General features: G+C 49.8%; 1 protein-coding gene across 1 annotated transcript; it reads left to right on the plus strand.

The window, feature by feature from the left end:
• The first annotated feature begins 11256 nt into the window (after positions 1 to 11256).
• RPN1 (ribophorin I) lies at positions 11257 to 18731 on the plus strand. The gene is made up of 10 exons (XM_054640436.2): positions 11257 to 11573; positions 12111 to 12175; positions 13367 to 13673; positions 13920 to 14129; positions 15083 to 15275; positions 15603 to 15702; positions 15972 to 16110; positions 16283 to 16402; positions 16873 to 17118; positions 18138 to 18731. Exons 1-10 carry the CDS (start codon positions 11346 to 11348, stop codon positions 18318 to 18320), a joined length of 1791 nt encoding a protein of 596 aa, XP_054496411.1. The 5' UTR covers positions 11257 to 11345; the 3' UTR covers positions 18321 to 18731.
• Positions 18732 to 21226: the final 2495 nt, after the last annotated feature.

The raw sequence follows: 21226 nt of genomic DNA on the forward strand, positions 1-21226 counted from the left end.
CATGGGGTAACAACTATCCTGGCGGTACAAGTGAAATCCGTATTTTCTACTCTCAGTTGGCAGCAGGTTCATTTAGTTACTCAGCAATTACTTGAATATTATTACTCATCCAAGTCATGTGACTGCTGTGGGTTTAGTTAGCTTATGAACTCAGGAAAGCCACCATGGGAAAAAAAAGTATTTTTAAAGCTAATGAAAGATAATAAAGGACTGAGGCAGTGTTCCAGCAACATTAAAAAGAAAATCACACAATGACAGACTTGTTGGGGTTGGAAGAGACCTCTAGAGATCATCCAGCCCAGCCCCTGCCAAGGCAGGGTCACCCAGAGCAGGTGACACAGGAACACGTCCAGGTGGGATTTGAATGTCTCCTGAGACTCCACACCCTCCCTGGGCAGCTGTTCCAGAGCTCTGCCACCCTCAACCTAAAGAAATTCTTCCTCATGTTGAGGTGGAATTTCTTGAGTTTTCATTATGGCCTTTGTTCCTCATCCTGTCACTGGGCACCACCAAAACGAGTCTGGCACCATCCTCTTGGAGCTATCTTTGAGATACTTGCATGGATTACAAATCCCCTCTCAGTCTTCTCCAGACTACACAGGCCCAGTCTCTCCTCGTAAGAGTGATGCTCCAGACTCCGGAGAAGGAAAATTTCAGCAACAATTTATTAGTGCTTTTAGGGTGCCCCATTAGATGCAAAGAGCTGCAGAAAAACCTGGTATCAGTTAAAATGCAGACTGGACAAAAGAGGAAAAGCCTTCAGCACATCAGCAGCTGGTGGAGCAGAGCACTGGCTTGTCCCGGTGCATTGCCTTTAACAGGAGACCCACGTGCTGGGCTCTTATGGGCAGACATTAATGGCAAATAGTGGGTGTTCCTCAGCTCTCTTTTCTTAAGAGTTTCCTTTTAATTTTTTTTTTTACATAAGGTGAAAAGCAAACAAAACCTGTGAGTTAAATTTCCTCCTGCTGGCACCACCAATTACAGACCTTTGTAATGCAGAACTTCACAAAAAGTTCCTGTGCCACTTGCTCTTGATAAGACCAACAGATGCTTTCCAATCCTCAGTGGGAACACAGCATTTTCTTAAGCTGATGAGGCAAGATCCTCCTTCCCTCCAAGGACATACAGATCCTGGCCCTGGGGAGGACCAGGGGCAGCAGACAGGTCCCTGCTATCCAGGATGGGAGCTACATTCAGAGTGGCAGAGTGAAAATAGGAGGATGGAGTGGCAAATGGAAGTATTGAGCTATGGCTCCTGAAATACCTCCCTCTCCCCTCCCCATCAAAATAAACACCTACCCTGGGGACACCAGAGTGTGCTGCAGTGAGCAGCCCAGCACACTGAGGTTTAGCAGCCTGTGAAGGAAACTATAAAATGTCCAACCCCAATGAAAACCCATAAAAACAGATCAGTTTGAAACCAAATGCCAATCGTTCCTAATCACTAACACAGCTCTGAAGAAATCAATTCTCTATCCTTGAGGGGCATTCACACAGCTGAGTGGATCTCTGAGGTTACAGTAAGAGATCTTTAGACATTTACTGGTGCAGAAACCTCAACCTATTTCATGCATTCATTCCTCTAAACCAGGAAGTGAGAATGTCTCCTGCTTTGATTTTCTTCCTTTTGTGTCACCTAATCTCTATTTGCTAATCATCCTGATCCAATTAGAGACAATCAAACATTATATGTCTTACACCACCTCTGTGCTTTTGTCCTTGGACCAAAAGAGCCCCTCCTTTTCCCCTCTCATTTCTGAGATTATGGAGTGAACAGTGGTACAAAAACACCTGCAGAAAGGCCCAGGGAGGACATCACCTCAGCTGTGGCACTACAGATCCCTGCCATGAGCTGAGAGCATCTCGGATTCCCTCTTCTGTGGACACACAGCTACCCCACCCCTGGCCATCTGTGACATTAAAAGCTTGAGTAGAGTCCCCTTATTCCCCTGATACTCGTTCAGCATATTTCAGCTCTTCAGAGTCCTGCAGCCCCTCCTCCTCATCGCTGGGAGCAGCCTTTCTTTGCCTCTGTGCCCAGAAAGATGTAGCACCAGCCCCTGGTGGCTGTGCCTCAGTGAAAACTGACTGCCCAGAGCTTCCTGTGCATAGCTGTCCTCTCTCAGCTGGCTGTGCAATGCTGTCCCTTGTCACTTTTGGCCTTCCAGACCAGCTTCCTCAAATTATCATTATAATGTTCTAACATACGGAAATTTAAAAAGGGAACTAAAATGCAGTAAATACACAAAATGTTGCTTTGATACTCCAAGCTTTGTCATGCTTTGATTTATCTTGTCTAAAGCAGATTCCCCCTGCTTCTGCTGGCATTTTGTTCATTAAAAATTTGCTATTGCATGACCACCTATGTATTTCCACTGGCAAGAGCAGAGACCCAGGCAAGAGCACAGCCTGCCCTGTCCCCTAATCCCTGCCTGCAGTACAAATACTGTTCTGGTAATCTGCTAATGCTTTCACCTTTGCAATCCTCTGATAGTTGCCAAGTCATAGAACAGCATCACATGAAAACAAAAAGGTAGCTCTGGACAAGCCTTGATCACCAGATACCAAATACAGAAAGCAACTGTAGTCACTTTATCTCATGGCAGATCTCCAGTCTGTGGTGCAGAGGACACAACACAGTGCAGGGATTATGTCTGTGCTCACCCAGCAAATGCATCTGCTGGAGGATGAACATCTTAAAGCACTGGTACAGGGCCTAAATGCAGCCACTGAAACCTGAGCCCCGCAGGGAGGGTGGGGCTGACCTGCAGTGATGCAAAGCCCGATTGTGCCAAGTCCTCTCACACCAGACACAAGAGACACATAAAAGAAATGGCTTTGGACTCTTTTGACAGCTTCCCCCTGTTCAATAGCAACAGCCACAAAACCACTGCAGAGTTGTCATCTCTTTGATACTGGGAGGTGGCAATGCTGGCACCTTCCCTTAGCTGCCAGCTCACTCCCTGAGATGAGAAGGTCCAAACACCTGCTCTGCCTTGAGTCAGCCTCCTGCAGAGGCTGTGGACAAGATGCTGAGCACAGGGGATATCCTTGGACAAGTATCCATGTTGGCCCTGGCAAGACAGGCAAGCCCATGCTGCTGGTCATGGTGTAAGGTGGGCCCCACATGGCTTTGTGCCTACTGAAGTTATCTGGGCCTAGACTGGTGGAAACCAAAGCCCATGGAAAAGCCACAGAGGAAGGGATATTTCCATGGCCCAGACTTTGTGCTTAGGGCCAGAGAGGCATCCACATATTATTTATAACCATAAACCCATGAGGTTGTCACACAAATAGTGACAATCACCTGAGCCTCCAGCAGGTCTCCCAGCTGCCCTTCCACCCCATCTACAGAGGTTCTCCAACACCACCACCACCTTCCCTCTTTTAGAGCCAGTCATAAATACCAGATAATTATTTTTTTACAGCTGCATTGGGAGGTATGCCAGGTAATTTCATATGACTGTTCTCATACTCAATTCAAGAAGATGATCCAAAGACTGAAGTAACTTCCTTGAGGCCAGAGTGAGTCAGTTACTTTGTCCCTCTAAACACATTCTGAAAGGCTAAGGACATTCTGAAAAGATTTTCAAACCATAGGAATGGTATAAAAATAGGTACAGAGAGAGGTGAACAGCCAGCACAGAACTGCACAGGCTTTTGCAGAACTGGCCTTGCTTCAGGGATCAAGCTTTTGAATGAGGAGTGTGTTACCAAAGCAGCAGGTTCCATGAACTGTTACTTACCAAGCACTGAAGCCTTCACAGTGCAGATCTGGTGAGCCTGAGAGCTCTCAGCTCATGCCATTAGTGGCTTTTAAGGCACAAGGGCAGGCAGGACAGGCCAGTGGCTGGCAGGGCCTGGAACACCTTGCAGGTACCACTGCATGGGTGCTGTGCGATGGGGTGGACCAGCCACGTGAGCTCTGCATCCAGCATTTTGTGACAAAGGTGGCCATGTCATGCTGTTGTTGCACTCAGAATGTGTCATGGCAAAGGAGCCTGGAGCCATATGACCTCTGTGAGTGGGACAGGTGACTTGCATGTTGCTTCTTCCTTAACAGTGAGTCAGTGTCCAAAGATGTCCCAAAGAAGCTCTCTGTGGCTAGGAACCAATCTGGCTGCAATGCAGCACACTCTCAGGGTCTGCAGGTCCATCCTGCAGCCCAGGAGACTGGGGCTGTCTGCAGAGGCCTGGGAAGTTCCTCTGGGACCCTCCATGGGAAGGACACAGACGTCCCACAGCAGGATTCCCACCTCAAACACCAGGCAAGGCACAGGGTGCTGCACATTAGCTTCAGATCTATCTGCTTCAGCTCTTTTCAAGTGACAGATTTTCGCAATGCCCTCTTGTCTGCTCTAAAAGGAGAAGCAAATCCTGTATCAATGGTAACCACAAGAAGCTGGAATAATTTTGAGTACATGTTTTCAGAGACTGTGACAAAGATACTCAGCCTTGAAGGATAAGGGTGTGTGGGCAGTGAGGTTTGCTTTGCTTTTATCTTGGACAACACTTTTCAATGCCTGGTATCTCAGCAGCTGCATTTCTGACCCCAGGGAGTTATGACTCACTGTTTGCAAATCTCTGAGCCACCAAATTGAAGGTATGCCTTGCAAAGCATGATTCTAAACTGAAATGCTTATAAGTGGGTGTTACAGCTCTCCAGTTATTCTGTTCCAGCACTCAGGGCTGGTTCCATATTGCTGCCTAAATTTCTGGCAAATAGAAATCAGCATCTCTTACTTTGTTTAGATAAACAGGATCTCTCAGGGTTTGTCTTCTTCAGTGAAGTTCTCAACCAACCTGTGAGCAGTGAGGCTACAGAAGATGCATTATCCCACCTATCCCAGCACAATGCCAGCCTGAGGAAATCTATTCTGCCCAGTTGCTTCAGACACCAACATCAGAGCTGAGGCTGGCCCTCTGGGGGCTAAGGCTGTCTTTCAGCTGCTTTCTGGGTGACCTGTGTGGGGTTAAGTGAGCCACTGACTGCCATCCTTTCTGTTGGAATACATCAGTTTGCTGACTCAAGGACAAACAACACAAATGTTTTATCAAACATTTCTTAGCAGGCAGGCAGGAGAGCTTTGTGTGGGTAGCCCAAGGCCTTCAGAGAAATAAATAAGAACAAATGACCAAAAGATCCTCACATTTCTTTTTTCCTTGATCATTACTGTTTTTCTTATCAGGAAGGTGTCTGCATACAGTGCTGCAGACCAATGCTGTTCACAAGGGGTTAATGCTCCCTCTCTTTGGGAGACCTGTGATGGGAAGGAATCACCACCATCCATCTGGCAGGGCATGATGAGGCTGTCTCTTGGGAAGGGGCCACTGCTGACCACCACATCCACACATGTCAGGGTCCATGAACAGCTGGGCTTGGGTCAGAGGTTTTGGTCCAGCCAGGCAGGGGCTCAGGGGTGCCTTTGCTGGAGAAATGGAAATCCCAGCTGACACTTCACAGAACAGGATCCAGGATGGCCCCTGCCAGCGGATTCACAAATTTAGTAACCTGGTGAGAAATCTGCATTATCTCACTGCTTGAAGTCAGAGCTCTTGGAGGGAGCAAGACAACTGCCAATCTGTAAATGACCCCCTCTTGTTTGCTGTCAGTGGGATCCTCAACTTCCTGCTGCGTGTGGCAGATCCTGCAAAACTGAAGCTTTAAAATCCAGGTTTAAACTCTCTGTGAACAACAGGCTCCTAGGTAGATACACCAGCATGTGCTTTCCTTTCCAAAAGCAAGCTGAGGAAGAGGAGTTGCTCCATATGAAGATAGCAACTCCCTTACTGTGCAGGGTGGCAAGTGACAATTCATTGCCAGACTTCATTGCCACTGAGGATGGATGGACCACAGAACTGTACTGTTCTCAGGTCGGTCCTGGCACCACATTTGCCAGACCTTAAAGGGTCAGGAGGAAAAATGCAACAGCACTTATCAGAGAGATGGGCACTAAATCCCACAGCAGTCCCGTGACACCCGGGCACTGCATCACTGCACAGCCTTTCCCTCACCTTCCGTCCTTCAACCCGGGCACAAACCACCTCCTGAAGCGACCCCAGCAGCGGCACTGCACACCCAGAGCCTGGCAGGCAGCAGGAAGGCACAATGAAACCTGCAGATCCTTCACCCCGGGGGACAAACCACCTCCTGAAGCGACCCCAACAGAAGCACTGCACGCCCCAGAGCATGGCCGGCAGCGGGAAGGCACAATGAAACCTGCAGATCCCTGCAGCGCGAGGTGCCCGCTAGCCCGCAGGTCCGGGCGGTTCTCACAAACAGCCCATCACAAAGAGCCTCACCGGGGGCTGCTGCGGGAGGCAGCCGGGTCCTGCCCGCCATTGTTTGTTGTCGTTGCCAAGGTGAGGCTGCAGCGACGGGGGCGGGGCCGAGTGGGCGGGGCCGGGGCCTCCCCACCGCGCCCCCGCCGGCACCGCCCCTCCGGCGCGCCACGGGCGCCCCCTGGCGGCGACGCGCGGCCATGGCGGGGGTGCGGCCGAGGGGACATGGCCGAGGGGACAGGGCCATGGCCAGGGGCAGGCGAGGCTTTTTGTCACCCCTCACCGCTGGGAACCGCCTCCATCGCCCAGTCTGGATGGGGCACAAGTGTCACCGCTGCCTGCAGCTGCCGGCCAGCCCAGGTCAAGGATCTCAGCACAGCCTCTCAGGTGCTCCTACCTTGATTCTGCTGCGGGCTCTTTCAATGTATTGATCTCTGTGATTTCAGCCAAACGCGGCTGCTGTTGCCTCCATCACTGACCCTGGGAGGTTGCAGCCCTGGGGTAAGCAAGCAGATGGAGAGGTGTAATTCTCTGTCAGGCCATGCAAGGATTTGCAGATCTGCAGCACAAGGGTGAGATGAAGCTGCTGCCACAGGAGCCAGCAGGTCTCCCCTCTGCCCATAGCAAGGACACCCAGCCTCCTCCTCTGGAGCCTGGAAGGACAGCAGGTTCCTGCCTCCTTGGTTCTCAACATCTGTCCTTTCCAAGTATGCACTTTTTCCCTTCTCTCTTCTCCTCTGGCTTTGCAGATGCCAGTCCACCAAAGGTATTTTCAAGCTGTGGGTGTAGCCAGGTTCCTGTGTGAACTGTGAAGTACTTGAGTGGCAGCCTTGATCAGACTCTCATTTTTTAAATATAGTTATAACAGTACTGTTCCCTCTATCCAAAACATGCTCTGATCCTGTGACAAAATCCAGAGCCACTCAGCCCAAGGCAGCTCTCCTTGTGTGGACCACATACCTAGCTCAGCTTTTCCATTTTAACTGTACACGTGTAGCAGATTTTTTTCATTTACAGCCTGCCAGTGCCTGCCTATGGCTATTTCAGTTACATTTTCAGTAAGCTTTAAGAAGAGTTTAAAGTACTTTTTAAATGATGAAATGCCCTCTTTTCCACAATTTTTTTCTCCTTATTTCAACAACACTCATCACACAGTAGTCTCACCCCTTGCAGGACTCACAGATGCTCTCCCACATTCTTCCAGAAGGTTTTCCCTGTGTTTACCAATGCTTCAGACAATTGCTGTGCACAGGCAGGTTTCTTTCATTATTTTCTCCTGAGTCTTGTGGTCTGACAAGGAGAGAAAACCAGATTTTTTTTTAAACCAGGAAAAAATTATTTTAAAGAAAGGTGAGCGCTATAAGGAGTGGAAAGGGAGGGGCTACTGCAGATAAGGAAGTTGAAAAAATCCAGAGGAGCAGCCCCTGGACAGACAGTGCCCCATCACTACTTTCTCTGTGAAAGCATGATGTGTTTCCAGAGTAGCTGAACAAAGAGTAGGAACCAAGCTCCAACCAGCTCCCCTAAGTCCACCATTCCATGGAAATCACAAGCAAACCCCAAATAAGAATAATGGTGTGTTTTGCTTGGCAGAGGCTCAGTGTGAGTTGTGCTGACAAGCTAAAAAATGAGACTGTAAAAACAATGAAACTGGAAGAATGTTGTTGTTCTTTTTCTCCAGCTGCTTTTTGAGGGCCTTAGCAAGGCTAAGCAGACTCTGCCATCACTCAGCCACCTCATACCTGTGCTCTCATGACTGGCAACTACCAACACCTTGCTCTGAATAGAGAGAGAGAAATGCCCTCTGCCTCCCACTGGCAGCCAAAAGGCTGATTTTACCTACACAGGGTTAAATGGTGAAACAGCAATAAAATCTGAAGCAGGGAGGTTTTTTCAAGATCACTGATAGATTTGTACTAAAATCTTCAAGGTGTTGCCAGCATGACTTCTGGTACACATACCCAGCCCTGTTTATTCTCTTCTGTCCCTGACCTGGGCTCCTCAGAGAGCAACACATTGTATCGTGGTGCAAGCTCCCCTCTGGCATGGGGATCACAGCAGAATAAATCCTGTTCCCTGCTGCTACAGGCTGCAGTGTGCTTCTGTAGTCACAGCCAACCACTCCTTCTACAAAACAACTTCTCCTTCCCTCCTTGAGAGCAAATTGCTCTGACAGATGACACAGCTCTGAGTTTGGCATCAGCCCTGTGTAAACACAGGAGCACAGGGCCTTTCCTGGGGTGCGGTTCTGGTCATGGCCTTTCCTGCCAGAGGCATTCATTGGCCCACGATGGTGCCTCAGCCCTGGCAGATGGCTCCATCCGGCTGTTCCCTCCCACTGCTCCAGCCCTGGGGCTGACACACCCTCTCCCCAGCACAGGGGAGCTGGGGCACTGTGCCAGTGCCTGCATGGCACCAGGGGCTGCTCACCTCTCTCATGCTGCTTAACCTGACCTGCAGCTCTCTGCTGGAGGGGGACATTCCTTGCAATGAGAGAACAAAAAAACATATCAAGAGACACAAAAAGCAGTTCTGAACTCCTGTCTCTCTCTGTTACTTGGCACCAGGCCTGGGTAGCCAGATATGCACACAGGCACTGCACAGCCTGCAGGCTGTCCCCAGGCTGTCCCTGGAGCTGTCCCAGCCACCATCACAGCCAGCCAGGGGCCACCAGCAGCTGTGACTGACCCCATGCATGAAGGACAGCCTGGCACTGCTCACAGGGCAGTGGCAAGAAGGGCCTGTAGAGCCAAACTCAGCCTTGAGCAAGCCCAAAGGCAGCACCTTTTCAACCCAAAGACAAATTTAGTCTATGCGGTAGGGCTGAAGTCTTGAAACAGATGATACACAGGCTCAGCATGCCTCAATTATCACAATTAGAAATGGATTCAAACACGGGGTTAGTGTACAGCACTCTGGTTCAGAGCTCACCAGGGATGGGTCACATATTGAAACTGGCATTCACCAGCCAGGTCAAATCCAGCCTCTGAGATAAACCCATTGGAGAGAAATTTTTGGCTCGGGACAACTGAAGCCCAATTATTTCCAGACATAAGGGACATATGCATTTATTTCTTTCCCTCCCTTTACCAGGAGAAATTGCCCTAAGGGAGAGAGGGAAATAAGAGCTGCATGTGTTATTAAAGAGGCCGACTGGAGTTCATTTATTCCGTGTGACACATGGAAGGACAGTGACAGCCCTTCCTAGCAGAGGAACTTGCAGACCCAACCAGGGAGTCCCCAGCTGCAGCACTGCTGGCCAGCCTTTAATTAGAGGTGGCTGTTCTGCTCAGCCTCTCATGTTTCACAGTTGCTTCCCCCTGAACATGCCTACCCAGCTCCAGGCCCCAAAGCCCAGCTCTTTGGAGAAGGCCAAGATAAACAGGCTTTTCCTGGAGAGCAGAGGGACTTGGAATATTTCCCTGGCTGGAAACATGAGGCCGAGGAGGTGGAACCCACCCCTGCAGGCATCTCCTGCTGTGCTGCTGGAAGAGAACACCACTGTCACTGAAACAGGGTGACAAAACTACCTGCTTGTGCTAGGATATGCTTACAGGGCGAGTTGCCAAATTCACAGGCATTTATGTATTTACCTACATAAATCAAAAGGAAATTGAAGTAATTTGCCAAGAAAATTTCCATGACAGGAATTTGGGGGTGTGGGGGGTGGTAAGAGAAGAAAAGGAAGGCTAGCTGAGAAATTATGCTGTTTTGAACATAGCACACCAGGAGACATCCCATTCTATTTAGCCTTTGCCAAGGGGCTGTTTGACTCCATATCCAAACACATAATTTAGGAAATCCTCTTCCGATACTTGGCAATCTCAGGCCAAATCAAAGAATTATCTCTGTGACTCTATTAGGATCTTAAAGAAAGATTGAGTCCTGGATCACATTATGCAAACATGAAAGGTCTGCTGTCCCACAGGGCTCACAGGCAAAAGCCCTGCTCTGGCAATCACAGCAAACAACCATTCCTTGCTTTTATCTGCCTTAGATATTTGAGAATAAAGTGTCAATCACCTCTTCCCCAGTCATGTGTTAAACCACTAACATTTTCCTTTCCCCAGCTGTCTTCAGTCAGTGCAGGGCTGGTTACCATGCCTTGGCTACCTGCAGCACTTCTACTCTGGCATCACCAAGCTGTCAATTATCTGTGGTTTTTTTAGCAGAAAATTTTGGTTTGTCTTAACTCTATTTGTGTTAAACCTCACCTTCCAGAGCAAAGTGTGCCAGGTCAGTGAGATGAACTGTCCCAATTTGAGGCTCATTAATTCAACAGCATAATCAATCCATCCCTTTGCAGTGCCTGGTGCTACATCCCAGTGCCATCCACACTGACACCTCCTCTGGGCCGTCCTATGCCCAACAGTTCCCAATGCCTTCCCATCCCTATGCCCAACACTTCCCAATGCCTTCCCATCCCCGTGCCCAACACTTCCCAATGCCTTCCCATCCCTATGCCCAACACTTCCCAATGCCTTCCCATCCCTATGCCCAACACAGGATTGACATCTCTGGCCCCTGGAAGCCCTGGCAGGAACCAGCCACTGCTAAAAGCATGAAGAAACAGAGCTGCTTTGTGCCGTGGCAGGAGACGAGGCTGAGGAGCACCTGAAACCCCTGAGTATCCCATAATATTTGTTATAGTTGTTTTTCCGCTCTTTTTCGGGCAGAAAAAGAAGTGAGAAACCCCAGCATGGCCAAACAAGCAGCGCTTGACCGGCCCCGAGGCCTACCCAGCCCTGGGAGCTCAGCACGGGCAGGGGCCCAGCGCCCAGCGGGAACACCCGAGCTCGCCGATAGGGCCGGGCCGCCGGGAAGCGCCGGAACTGCGCGAAGCCGAAACCACCCCCGGGCCTCCGACAGAGCCCGCCCAGCTTCTCACCTCAGGCCCGGCCTCAGGAAGGCGGGGAGGAGAGGAGGAGGGGGCCGGGCTTCCAGCGCCGGTGGGCGCCGCCATCGCGCGCCTCCTCCCCCACCGGGCGCCGCCATCTTGTGCCGTGCCCGTACAGCGCGGGCGCTGCCATCTTGTGCCCTCCCCGCGCGGTGTGCCGGCCATGGCGGGGCTGCCGTGCCGCCTGCTGCTCCTCTGCCTGGCGGCTGCCGCCGCCAGTGCCGATCTAGTGCTGGAGGAGGTGCGGCGCTCGCTGGACCTCAGCACGCACCTGGCCAAGATCTCGGCCGAGCTCAGCCTCGCCAATGCGCCGGGCGGCGCGGCCGCCTCCACTTTCCTGCTAGCTCTGGAGCCCGGGCTGGAGCCCCGGCTAGCCCACCTGGGCGTGCAGGTGAGCGAGGGGAGCGGGCACCGAGCGCCGCGCCCGGGGGGCCGCGGGCGCTGCCCGGCCCTGCGCCCGAAGGGACACGTCGGCACTGCCGGGTCCTCAGCGCCGCTCCCGGATCCCGCGGCCGGCCGGGAATGGGGGTGTGTGCCGCGGGGTGAGGGCGGGGGTGGCAGGCCTGGAGACCGTGAGGGGGCGATTCACACCGACAGGCTGGGCACGGGTCGCCGCCAGCACGGACGGAGCAGGGCTGGCAGCCCGAGGGGACGGGGGGCGCGGCCCTTACCCACAGGAGGATCGGAGGAGCAGTAGGACTATATTTCTGTTGTAGCCCCTGAGGTACTGTCACTTTAGATAAACTCTACATACAGCAGAGAGGGGTACATGCAGTGCTCTATAGTATATCTGTATGCAGAGTTCTGTCGTATACCTTGATCAATATTCTCATTCGTGCAACTTACGGTGACTGTGCCGGCTTGGGAACCAGGCTGAGGGAACATGGGAACACACAGCACACTGATCCCATATGTTGTTCGGGAACAGGTGAAAGGCGAGGAAGAGGAGGAGAACGCCTTGGAAGTGAAAGAGACCAAAGTTAAGGGCAAAAGGTGAGTATCACCCTCTAAGGTGAATACCTAGAGGTGTGCATGGGGAGTTCCTAACTCCTCACAGTGAAGCAGAGATACTCCCCCAGTTCCACACACCTAGAGATCAGGAGTATTTTCTTCCTCATCTGTGCTCAGTCTCTTGTACTCAGTGCCTTGAGTAATGCCCTGGCCTCCTGGGACACCAGGTGAGAGAAGTGTTTGGTCATGCTCTTTCCCATTCCTCCATTCTGAGCTCTCAGACGGTTGGCGGTGGTGACTACAGAGAGTTTAGTGCCCTGTGGCAGTGCGTAGAGCATCACAGAGTGCTGGGTGCCATGGCCCAGTGCAGGCTCTTCCTGCTGCCAGGAGAGAGGATGCTGCTGTTTGCATCAGGCTCTATACTGCCAAGCTTGGAATATTATGTAGGTGCTGCAGGCAGGTGTTTTCTGAGCCATGAGAGCTGAGAGGTGAGCGATGCCTTTGAAGTGGCTCAAAAGCACAGTGCAGCTGGGTTTGAAGAATACAGTAGCTGTGGAGTTAAGATGCCAGGGTAGACCTTGGCTTCTGACATGGCTGGATGTCTCATGTGATCCTGCCCTTGGGCCACCAGGCATGACATGGAGCATGTTTCATTCTGGCATCACCTCGGTCTGTCCAGTCCAAATCCTTACAGATTTGGTGGAGTCTCACTCCATTCAGTAGAACCTCAGTCCAAAACCTTGCTCTCATTCTGGCCATTAATTTCAGATCCTGTGGGCAAAAATCTGAGAATAAACAGACTTTGTGGCAACAGGTGCTTAAGATGTTTGTGATTTGTCTTCTGGACTTGTGCCCGTGCTTCCTTTATGCAGATAATTCCTGTAATCTGGAGAAGAATGCAAAAAAACCTCTTGCTGAAGCTTTATAAATGCAGGATTAGGGAGTGGTATGTCACTATTCCTCTTCCCAAAAGAAACCAGGTGTTTTTTTGTGGAGCAAAGACTGAAACTCTGCCTGGACACAGTTCAGCCTGTGCTGCTTCCCCAGCACAGCAATCACACCTGCTGGAACAAGATAACTCTATGTCTTGGAGGGGCAAGTGAAATACCTGCCCAAATCACACATTACACATGTGATACGTGGTCACCTGTCCCCAGGGGATGTTGCAGTGGGTGGAAATGAATGCTCTCTCCAGGGAGGTCCCATGTTCTTACCTGTTCTTCTCCCTTCCAGCGGGAAGTTCTTCTCGGTGAAGCTGCCCTCTCCTTTGGCCCCAGGAGCCAAGGTCCGTGTCTCTGTTGAAATGGTTTTCACACACGTCTTGCAGCCCTATCCCACCCACATCACCCAAAGTGAGAAGCAGTTTGTGGTCTTTGAAGGAAATCACTATTTTTACTCACCATACGTCACCAAGACCCAAACAACCCGTGTCAAGCTGGCCTCCAGGAACGTGGAGAGTTACACCAAGCTGGGCAACCCTTCCCGCACTGAGGACACGATTGAATATGGCCCCTTCAAGGACATCCCTCCATACAGCCAGGTAAATTTCAGTGCAAAGGGGTTGTGGCTCTGCACAGAGCATCTTCCAGACATGGAAGATGTGTCTCAGAGGCTGGAGAGTGGGAAACTTTCACGTAGAAATCACAGGTCAGCCATGAGTTAAACTGTGTGCCAGGAACACGTGCATCTGCCAAGGAGGGTTCTCTGTGCCACATGGAGTGGATCGTTGTGAGGGGAGCTTGCTACTTCCTTTAGATCTGACAGTTTATCTTTTCTCCCTCGTTAGGACACTCTGAAGGTGCACTATGAAAATAACAGTCCCTTCCTGACCATCACCAGCATGACACGAGTCATTGAGGTGTCTCACTGGGGTAACATTGCTGTTGAAGAGACGGTTGATTTAAAGCACACAGGAGCAGTGCTGAAAGGGCCTTTCTCCAGATACGACTACCAGAGACAGCCAGACAGTGGGATCTCTTCAGTCAAATCTTTTAAGGTGGACATTTTGCACATGTATTTTTATAACTGTGACTTCCCCTTTTCTTAGATCCCCAGAGGAAAAAAAAATTGCAGTTGTCCTTTGCCTTTTGTTTGGTAACCATACCTGAGTAATAAGAGAATATTAAAAATCTGGTCTATTTTCAGAGAAAGCTTGTGCTGGATAGGAATAGCTTTTGGAAGTAGCATTAGGAGGTTATACACTATTGCATTTGCTGGTCTAACAGACTGCATGTACAGGGGCATGTGGTGTTTTCCACACTTCAACCCCTCCAATCTCAGGGATCCTCTAAATCCCTTACCCCTATATTGAGATCTCTGCTTTGGGTTTTCCACCGTGCAAGAACCATTCATTCTGTCCCCACCCCCTTACTTTCAGAGTTGCCTCTCTGTCATATCCTCCTCATGTTGAACAGTATTAATTGGAAACTCACCCATTCATTCCTTGCTCACAAAGCACTCAACAAGAATTAAAGCTATGGCTCTGCTAGCCAGATGTAAAAAGTGTTATGTGTTCTCATCTGAACCAAAACCTTTCTCATTGCTTGTAGCCTTCAGGATTGATTGTTGTAATTCTCTAGGGTGGTGTAGCCAAACAGAAATCTCATTTTGTTGAGTGTAAAGCTAGCAAGCCCAGTCAGCTAGGGCAGCAAGTTGGAGTGAAAAGGGAATTGCTGCCCTCGTGGGCACGATGATCCCTTGCTGTCTGGGGAGTTTGAAACTCAGCTGGAGAAAGCACATTCATTTGGATGCCAAGAGATTTTAGTGCTGGCAGCCACTTGTGGGATTGCTTATAATAGCACAATTTTACCACTCAGTTCAACTGAACGTCCATTTTGTCATGTCTCATGTGGGAACACAGTTTCTCAATGCTTACCAGCCTTTATTGATTTTGCCAGTTTCACTGAAAGTCACTCCCCAATGCACTCACTGCTGCTTCTCTCCATACAGACCATTCTCCCAGCTGCTGCTCAGGACGTCTATTACAGAGATGAAATTGGGAACATCTCCACCAGCCACCTTCTTGTCCTGGATGACTCTGTGGAGATGGAGATCCGTCCCCGATTCCCGCTTTTTGGGGGCTGGAAAACCCATTACATCATTGGCTATAACCTGCCAAGCTACGAATACCTCTACAATCTTGGTGGGTTGCTGAGGGGGAAGGGAATAAAAAACATCCTCGTGTGTGTTTTAAGGTAGTTGCTGTACAGAAAAGAATTGAAAGCTGTGGTACACAGGACCTTAGCAACAACAGTTGCCAGCTATTTTTTCTAGAATATGCAAATCTCCCTTTTTTATGCTTCCTTCAGGTTTTTGTAGACATCTGGTTAAAATATATATGAGTGAGCTAGTGCCCCCTGCTGCACAATTATCCATGCAAATTCTGCTCCTGCTCTGGGTGGGAGCTGAGTTTCAAGGCTGTCCCTTGTTCTCTGAGGAACTGTAACCACTCTCTGCTCTGCACTTTTAGGTGATCAGTATGCCCTGAAGATGAGGTTTGTTGACCATGTGTTTGATGAGCAAGTTACAGACTCTCTGACTGTCAAGATTGTCCTGCCAGAAGGAGCCAAGTAAGTGTGATTCCTCCTGGCTTGTTACTGCAGACAGTGCTATGTTGGTGGCACTTCTCCAGTCTGCTCTAATGGCCTGGGGACAGTGAATCAAAACCATGACTGTGCATATGGAGGAGATCTTGGAACACAGCTTTGCTTCCTTGTAGAGCATTGTTTAAACTGCATAATTTACCTTGTGCTAGAGGCTACAACTGCCCAGACGAGTTTTGGGTTACACCATCTCAAACACCATAGAGTCATATGGGGCTGTCTGCTTTTACCCACAGGAATATCCATGTGGACAGCCCCTATGAAATCAATCGTGCCTCAGATGAGCTTCACTACACATATCTGGACACTTTTGGACGTCCTGTTATTGTGGCACACAAGAGCAACCTGGTGGAGCAGCACATCCAGGACATCGTGGTGAGTGTGGCCTCTGAGCAGTTGTGCCTCCTCTAAATTCAGCAGCTCAGTCAAAACACCTAAGAAATAAACACTGACTGGACTGCTTGGGTGCTTCTGCTGCTGCCTGAGGAGAGGAGTAAACCCTGCAGTAATACAGGGCACTGCTCAGTGTTTGGAACTTCTCTTGTAGGTTCATTACACCTTCAACAAAATCCTGATGCTGCAAGAGCCTCTCTTGGTGGTTGGAGCCTTTTACATCTTGTTCTTCACTGTGATTGTCTATGTCAGGCTGGATTTCTCCATCACCAAGGTCTGTATGATGAAGAGCCCTGTGGGAATATAAGCAGATTTCTCAGCTGTTGAATGATGATTTTTCATACCAGTAATTCTCACTGAATGTTCCTGCCATTCCAGTGTGTTAGTGGTTGTTTCAAGTCCTGTGTTTGTTCAGCCTGAGCACTGGTACTCCTGTAGGGCTGATCTCCTGTCATAAAGCTAACTAGAGTTTTGCTTGCTGCATAAAAAGGAATCCTCCTGAGAAGAAGGGATGTCTGCAGTTCTCCCTCTGAAGTGTTTTCACTGTTAAACTATTTGTTGGGCTGGACTGAGTGCTGAAAGGTGCTTCCCCTAATCAGCACTTGCACCATTCACTTAATTACTGTCAGTTGACTTAATTGGAGAGGGAACAATTTTCATAACAGTCCTGTGGCAGATTGCAGGCATGGCTTGATGCAGGTCAGAGATATAACTGCTTTGATCTTCCCCCCTGTCCTCTTGCAGGATCCAGCTGCTGAAGCCAGGATGAAGGTTGCCTGCATCACAGAGCAGGTGCTCACTCTGGTGAACAAGAGGCTGGGGCTGTACCGCCACTTTGATGAAGCAGTGAATAAATACAAGCAGTCACGGGACATCTCCACCCTCAACAGTGGCAAAAAGTCTTTGGAGATGGAGCACAAGGCCCTGACAAATGAAATAGCCTCTCTGCAGTCTAAACTGAAGACAGAAGGCTCTGACTTATGTGATAAAGTAAGAAATTCGAATTTATCTTATAAACTCTCCTGTTCTTGGCTCTGTCAAGTATTCTGCAGGAGTTTTAATTGGGTGTTTCTGCAGCCAGTATAGGTTGGGTTTTTCCATCTGAAAATGGCTTGATCTCTGCAAGTGTGTGAAAACTGTTATTTTTGCAGTAATCTCAGTTATGCAGCCATGTAAATGTTGCTGGTAAACAGCTGCTTGTGCTGTTTCTTAAGCAGCCTTTGAACCAGCTGCATTTGTACAGGTTAATGCTTTTGTAACACAATCCTGATGCTTCTCATCGAGCTCATGGCAGTGACATTTAAGCAAAAAGTGGAAACTATCAACAAATTAACAGTTCTGACTCTACTACTCACACCGGTCAACCCAAAATCTTCTCCCTCATCTTTTATTTTCTTGCACATTTACATTTGGTGCTGACAGAATTTTGGTAACATGATGCTCCTCTGGGGGTATTTTGCTCTACTATGTTGAAAGCCACAGCACAATGAGCACACACCCACTGTCCTTCCCTTCAATGTATTTTTAACACTTACCTGAAACAGCCACTTAACCCCAAGTGAGGGACACTTTGGTCTCTAAGATCCATTTAGCTAATAGCCACTTTGATTAATCTCTTATTTACCTGAAAGAGTAGCTCTGTCATTGCAGACCTCCCATCACACACCATGAACATTACCTGTAGGGACACAGCTTCCAGCTGTCAGAGCTGTGATTTAGCTTGAAGCCTTTAAAATCCATCATGAAATACTCTTTCACAGTCTCTTGGCAATATGGCTCCTGGGTCCTTGGAGGCCCTTTTATCTGCACTCCTTAGTTACCCATTCATGGAATTTTCCTCATAATGTGATGGTTCAGGAAGCAACATTCAGGGATTAGAGATGTTTCTACTTAGCAAAAGATGAAGTCAATGCTATCATCTGCCATCTCTTCTATTCCAGCTTCGCTGTAGGGATTGTTTAGTTCTGTTTTGTCTCCTCTAATGCTCCCTGGGTTTGTCACCCTGCCAGGTGAGTGAGATTCAGAAGCTGGATGGCCAGGTGAAGGAGCTGGTGCTGAAGTCGTCGGTGGAGGCGGAGCGGCTGGTGGCAGGCAAGCTGAAGAAGGACACGTACATCGAGAACGAGAAGATGCACTCCAACAAGCGCCAGGACCTGGTCTCCAAAATCGACAACATCCTTGATGCCCTCTAACTCTGCTTCAGCAACTGCAGGGGTGTGAAGGGAGGTGAGAATGATACACTTGGAGCCAAAACTCACTCCCAGCAAAATTAGGGGGAAAGTTGATGTGGAATGTCTGAAAGTGCATTTTGTTTTTAGATTTTTTTATAGAGCCTGTCTGCTCGACAGCACGTGCTGTGCAAGGAACCAAGCCAGCATGTTTGGCTGGGTAATGGGATTTCTTTACCAGAGGTGAGACTCAGCCAAATTATGAAACATCTCCTGCTTTTGGTTTGCCCTGTATAGATGTGCTCTGAGTAAATGCACACAAGGAGCCAGTCTGAGCACAGACACACTTATGGCAAAGCTGAATCTCTCAGCTCTGGAAAGAATAATAAAAGATACCTTTGTTCTACTTTGAAATAAAACAGTCACTGCCTTGTGTCTACGTGTTGTACTGGGGTTGGAGGAGGTGGAGGGGCTGGGTGGCCCCATCCTGCCCACAGCCATGAGTGCAGTACCCTGTGGAACAGAGTTCAGCCCTGACCACTCCTGCCTCCTGTGTGCCCTGAAGTCAGAGCTCTGCCACCTCACACAGCCCTGACCCAGACAGGGGAGAAGCCAAGCCCTTGTTCCCCAGGAATGTGCATGCACCTCCATCCTTACAGGGAGAAAACAGAACCTGTCTGCCATCCTCTTCCTGTGTGCTGCATGTGACAAAAGTCCCTGCATTGCTTGTGCTACCCATGTAGGTCCTTACACTTAGATAACTTGGGAGGTGTATGTAATCCCCTGCTAATAACAGTCTCCTAAGATTTTTCCTGTACATCTTTGCCTTGGTTCACTATTGAATGCTCCAGACATGGCTGCAGAGAGCAATATGGTTCTCCCTTACTGCCTTTGCCTGGCATAGTTGTTTAGATCAAAGTGGTTAGAGATCCTCATACAGAAAAAGCCAGAAGGGGCTGTGTCCCTCTGTTTGCCCTGAACTGCAGGTGGTGGCAGCTGCCCTGGGTGGGTGTGTGTGCAGGGCAGGGGTGGTAAGGGGTGTGTAGCCTTCTCCATTGGGCACCTGCAGTTCCTGTGGGAAGCAGACTCTGCAGAGAGTCTGGAGGTTGCCTGCACACCAGGCACAGCACGTGGCTGCCCCACAGACCAGTGGCTCAATGAGGAGACTGATGCCCAACGTGGCTGTGCTGGGGAGTGAAGGTTTGCCACAGTACTGCACTGGCACCCTGTGTGGCACACTGGCTTGAGGCAAATACAGCCCCCATGGCTCAGTGCTCCTGCCAGCCCTGTGCTTGGATCTGCACAAGCAGCAGGACACTTTCCAGCCCTTTGCCAGGCTACCTGCCCTGCTGTTCCTCTGTGCTGGACCTTCACAGCCCAGGTCTGTCACAGACACACTTGACTCTGCTCCATACTAGCCTCTTTTATCTGAGATAAAAGTTGTCCTTATCCTCTCCTGGAATACTTTTTTCCTTGCACAGAGGATGCAGTTAGTTGGAAAGCCCTCTGCCCTAGACCACACAGCTTCCAAAGTAGTTTGTTAGTCAGGAGTGTTCTGCAGCAGGCCTGAGCCCAGGCACCCACCACATTGTCACCAGGTGCAGCTCTGTCCCATGCCCACAAACTCACCTAGCAGCAGAGTGAGCAAGCCTAAATCCCTGCCTATCTGCTCCCTGTGCAGGTGCTGTGGGGCACCCTGAGACATTGAGTCCTGCCTGACCAGCTGCAAATAGCTAAAATCAAATAAATTGTCATTAATCCATTGAGCCAGGGCACACACCATACTCAGGGAGTACCAGGGACATCCAAAGCCAGACAAGGGCTGCCTGTTGCACCCAGCCAAAGCAGGCAGGTCCAGAGGATGAGGAGAGGGATCAAACTGGTGATCCCAAAGATACCCTTAACTCTCCATTCCCCCAGCAGAGGAAAAGCAGTGCCACCCTTCAGAAAATACCACTTCTGCCTGGCTGGAGCCACAGCTCAGACCCCTCAGGGTACAGTGGAGCTTGTGGTGCCTGTTAGAAAGCTCTGTGGGGTTGACAGTGCCTGTGCCTTTGTACCCCAAGGGTATCTGATCAATCAGCAGACACCTCAGCCCACAAAGCTACTGGGTAGCTTCAGATACTGCTTGTTAATGGAAACTACATCTGCAAAGACAGCAGCTATAAATAGGATGAATGCAGGCAGCCCCAGCTAGAAAGGAGAGCTGGAAAGGTCCCCAAAGAGAGCTGCCCCAGTTCCTGAGGCTGAGAATAAAACAGCCAGTGCAGAAGTGATGCCTCAGTGCTCTCCACACAGCTCCTTTCTGCCACCCTCCCTGGGGGGATGTGCCTCCCACACTCTGCTCCCTTGAGCCCTTTCTGCCTCAGTGCTGCTCCTGCAGCAGCACATACACCAGGGAACCTTTTAACAAACACACAGCAGCAGAGTGACCTAGAAACCTGAGCCATTTCTAGATTCCTGCAAATTTACTACTGTGAATAAATGAGAAATAAAGGAAAAACCACAGCACCTACCATGAGCTTAGGATCTGCAGGAGCCAGGGGAGAGGCAGAGCAGCAACACCTGATGCAGCAAATGGACTAATTAGGGCTCTAGCTGTTTGTCCCTGCCAAATTTAAAGGAAGCAGCTTCCAGTCCATGGGGTGGGGCAAGGGATGAGGATTATTGGGTTAGGAAGGTTGTCACCTGTTTGCTGTCTCCTCATCAGCTCTGAGGGCTCTAGGGGACCTGGCTTCAAAATCTCTCTCCCATGGTTGGGGTTTACAAACTGTAAATACATCCAAGGTGGTTTTCAAATGATCTCCCTGCTCAGACTCTATGATGTGCCCAGGTAATGCTCCTTGCCAAATGTGTGACCCAAGGTGCCCACTGAGGACAGGAAGGAGCCACTGCAGGGCAGCCCAAATGGAGCTGTTAGGGAGCTCAGT

The sequence above is a fragment of the Agelaius phoeniceus genome, chromosome 11 (genome assembly GCF_051311805.1).
Source record: "Agelaius phoeniceus isolate bAgePho1 chromosome 11, bAgePho1.hap1, whole genome shotgun sequence".
Classification (NCBI taxonomy): Eukaryota; Metazoa; Chordata; class Aves; order Passeriformes; family Icteridae; genus Agelaius; species Agelaius phoeniceus.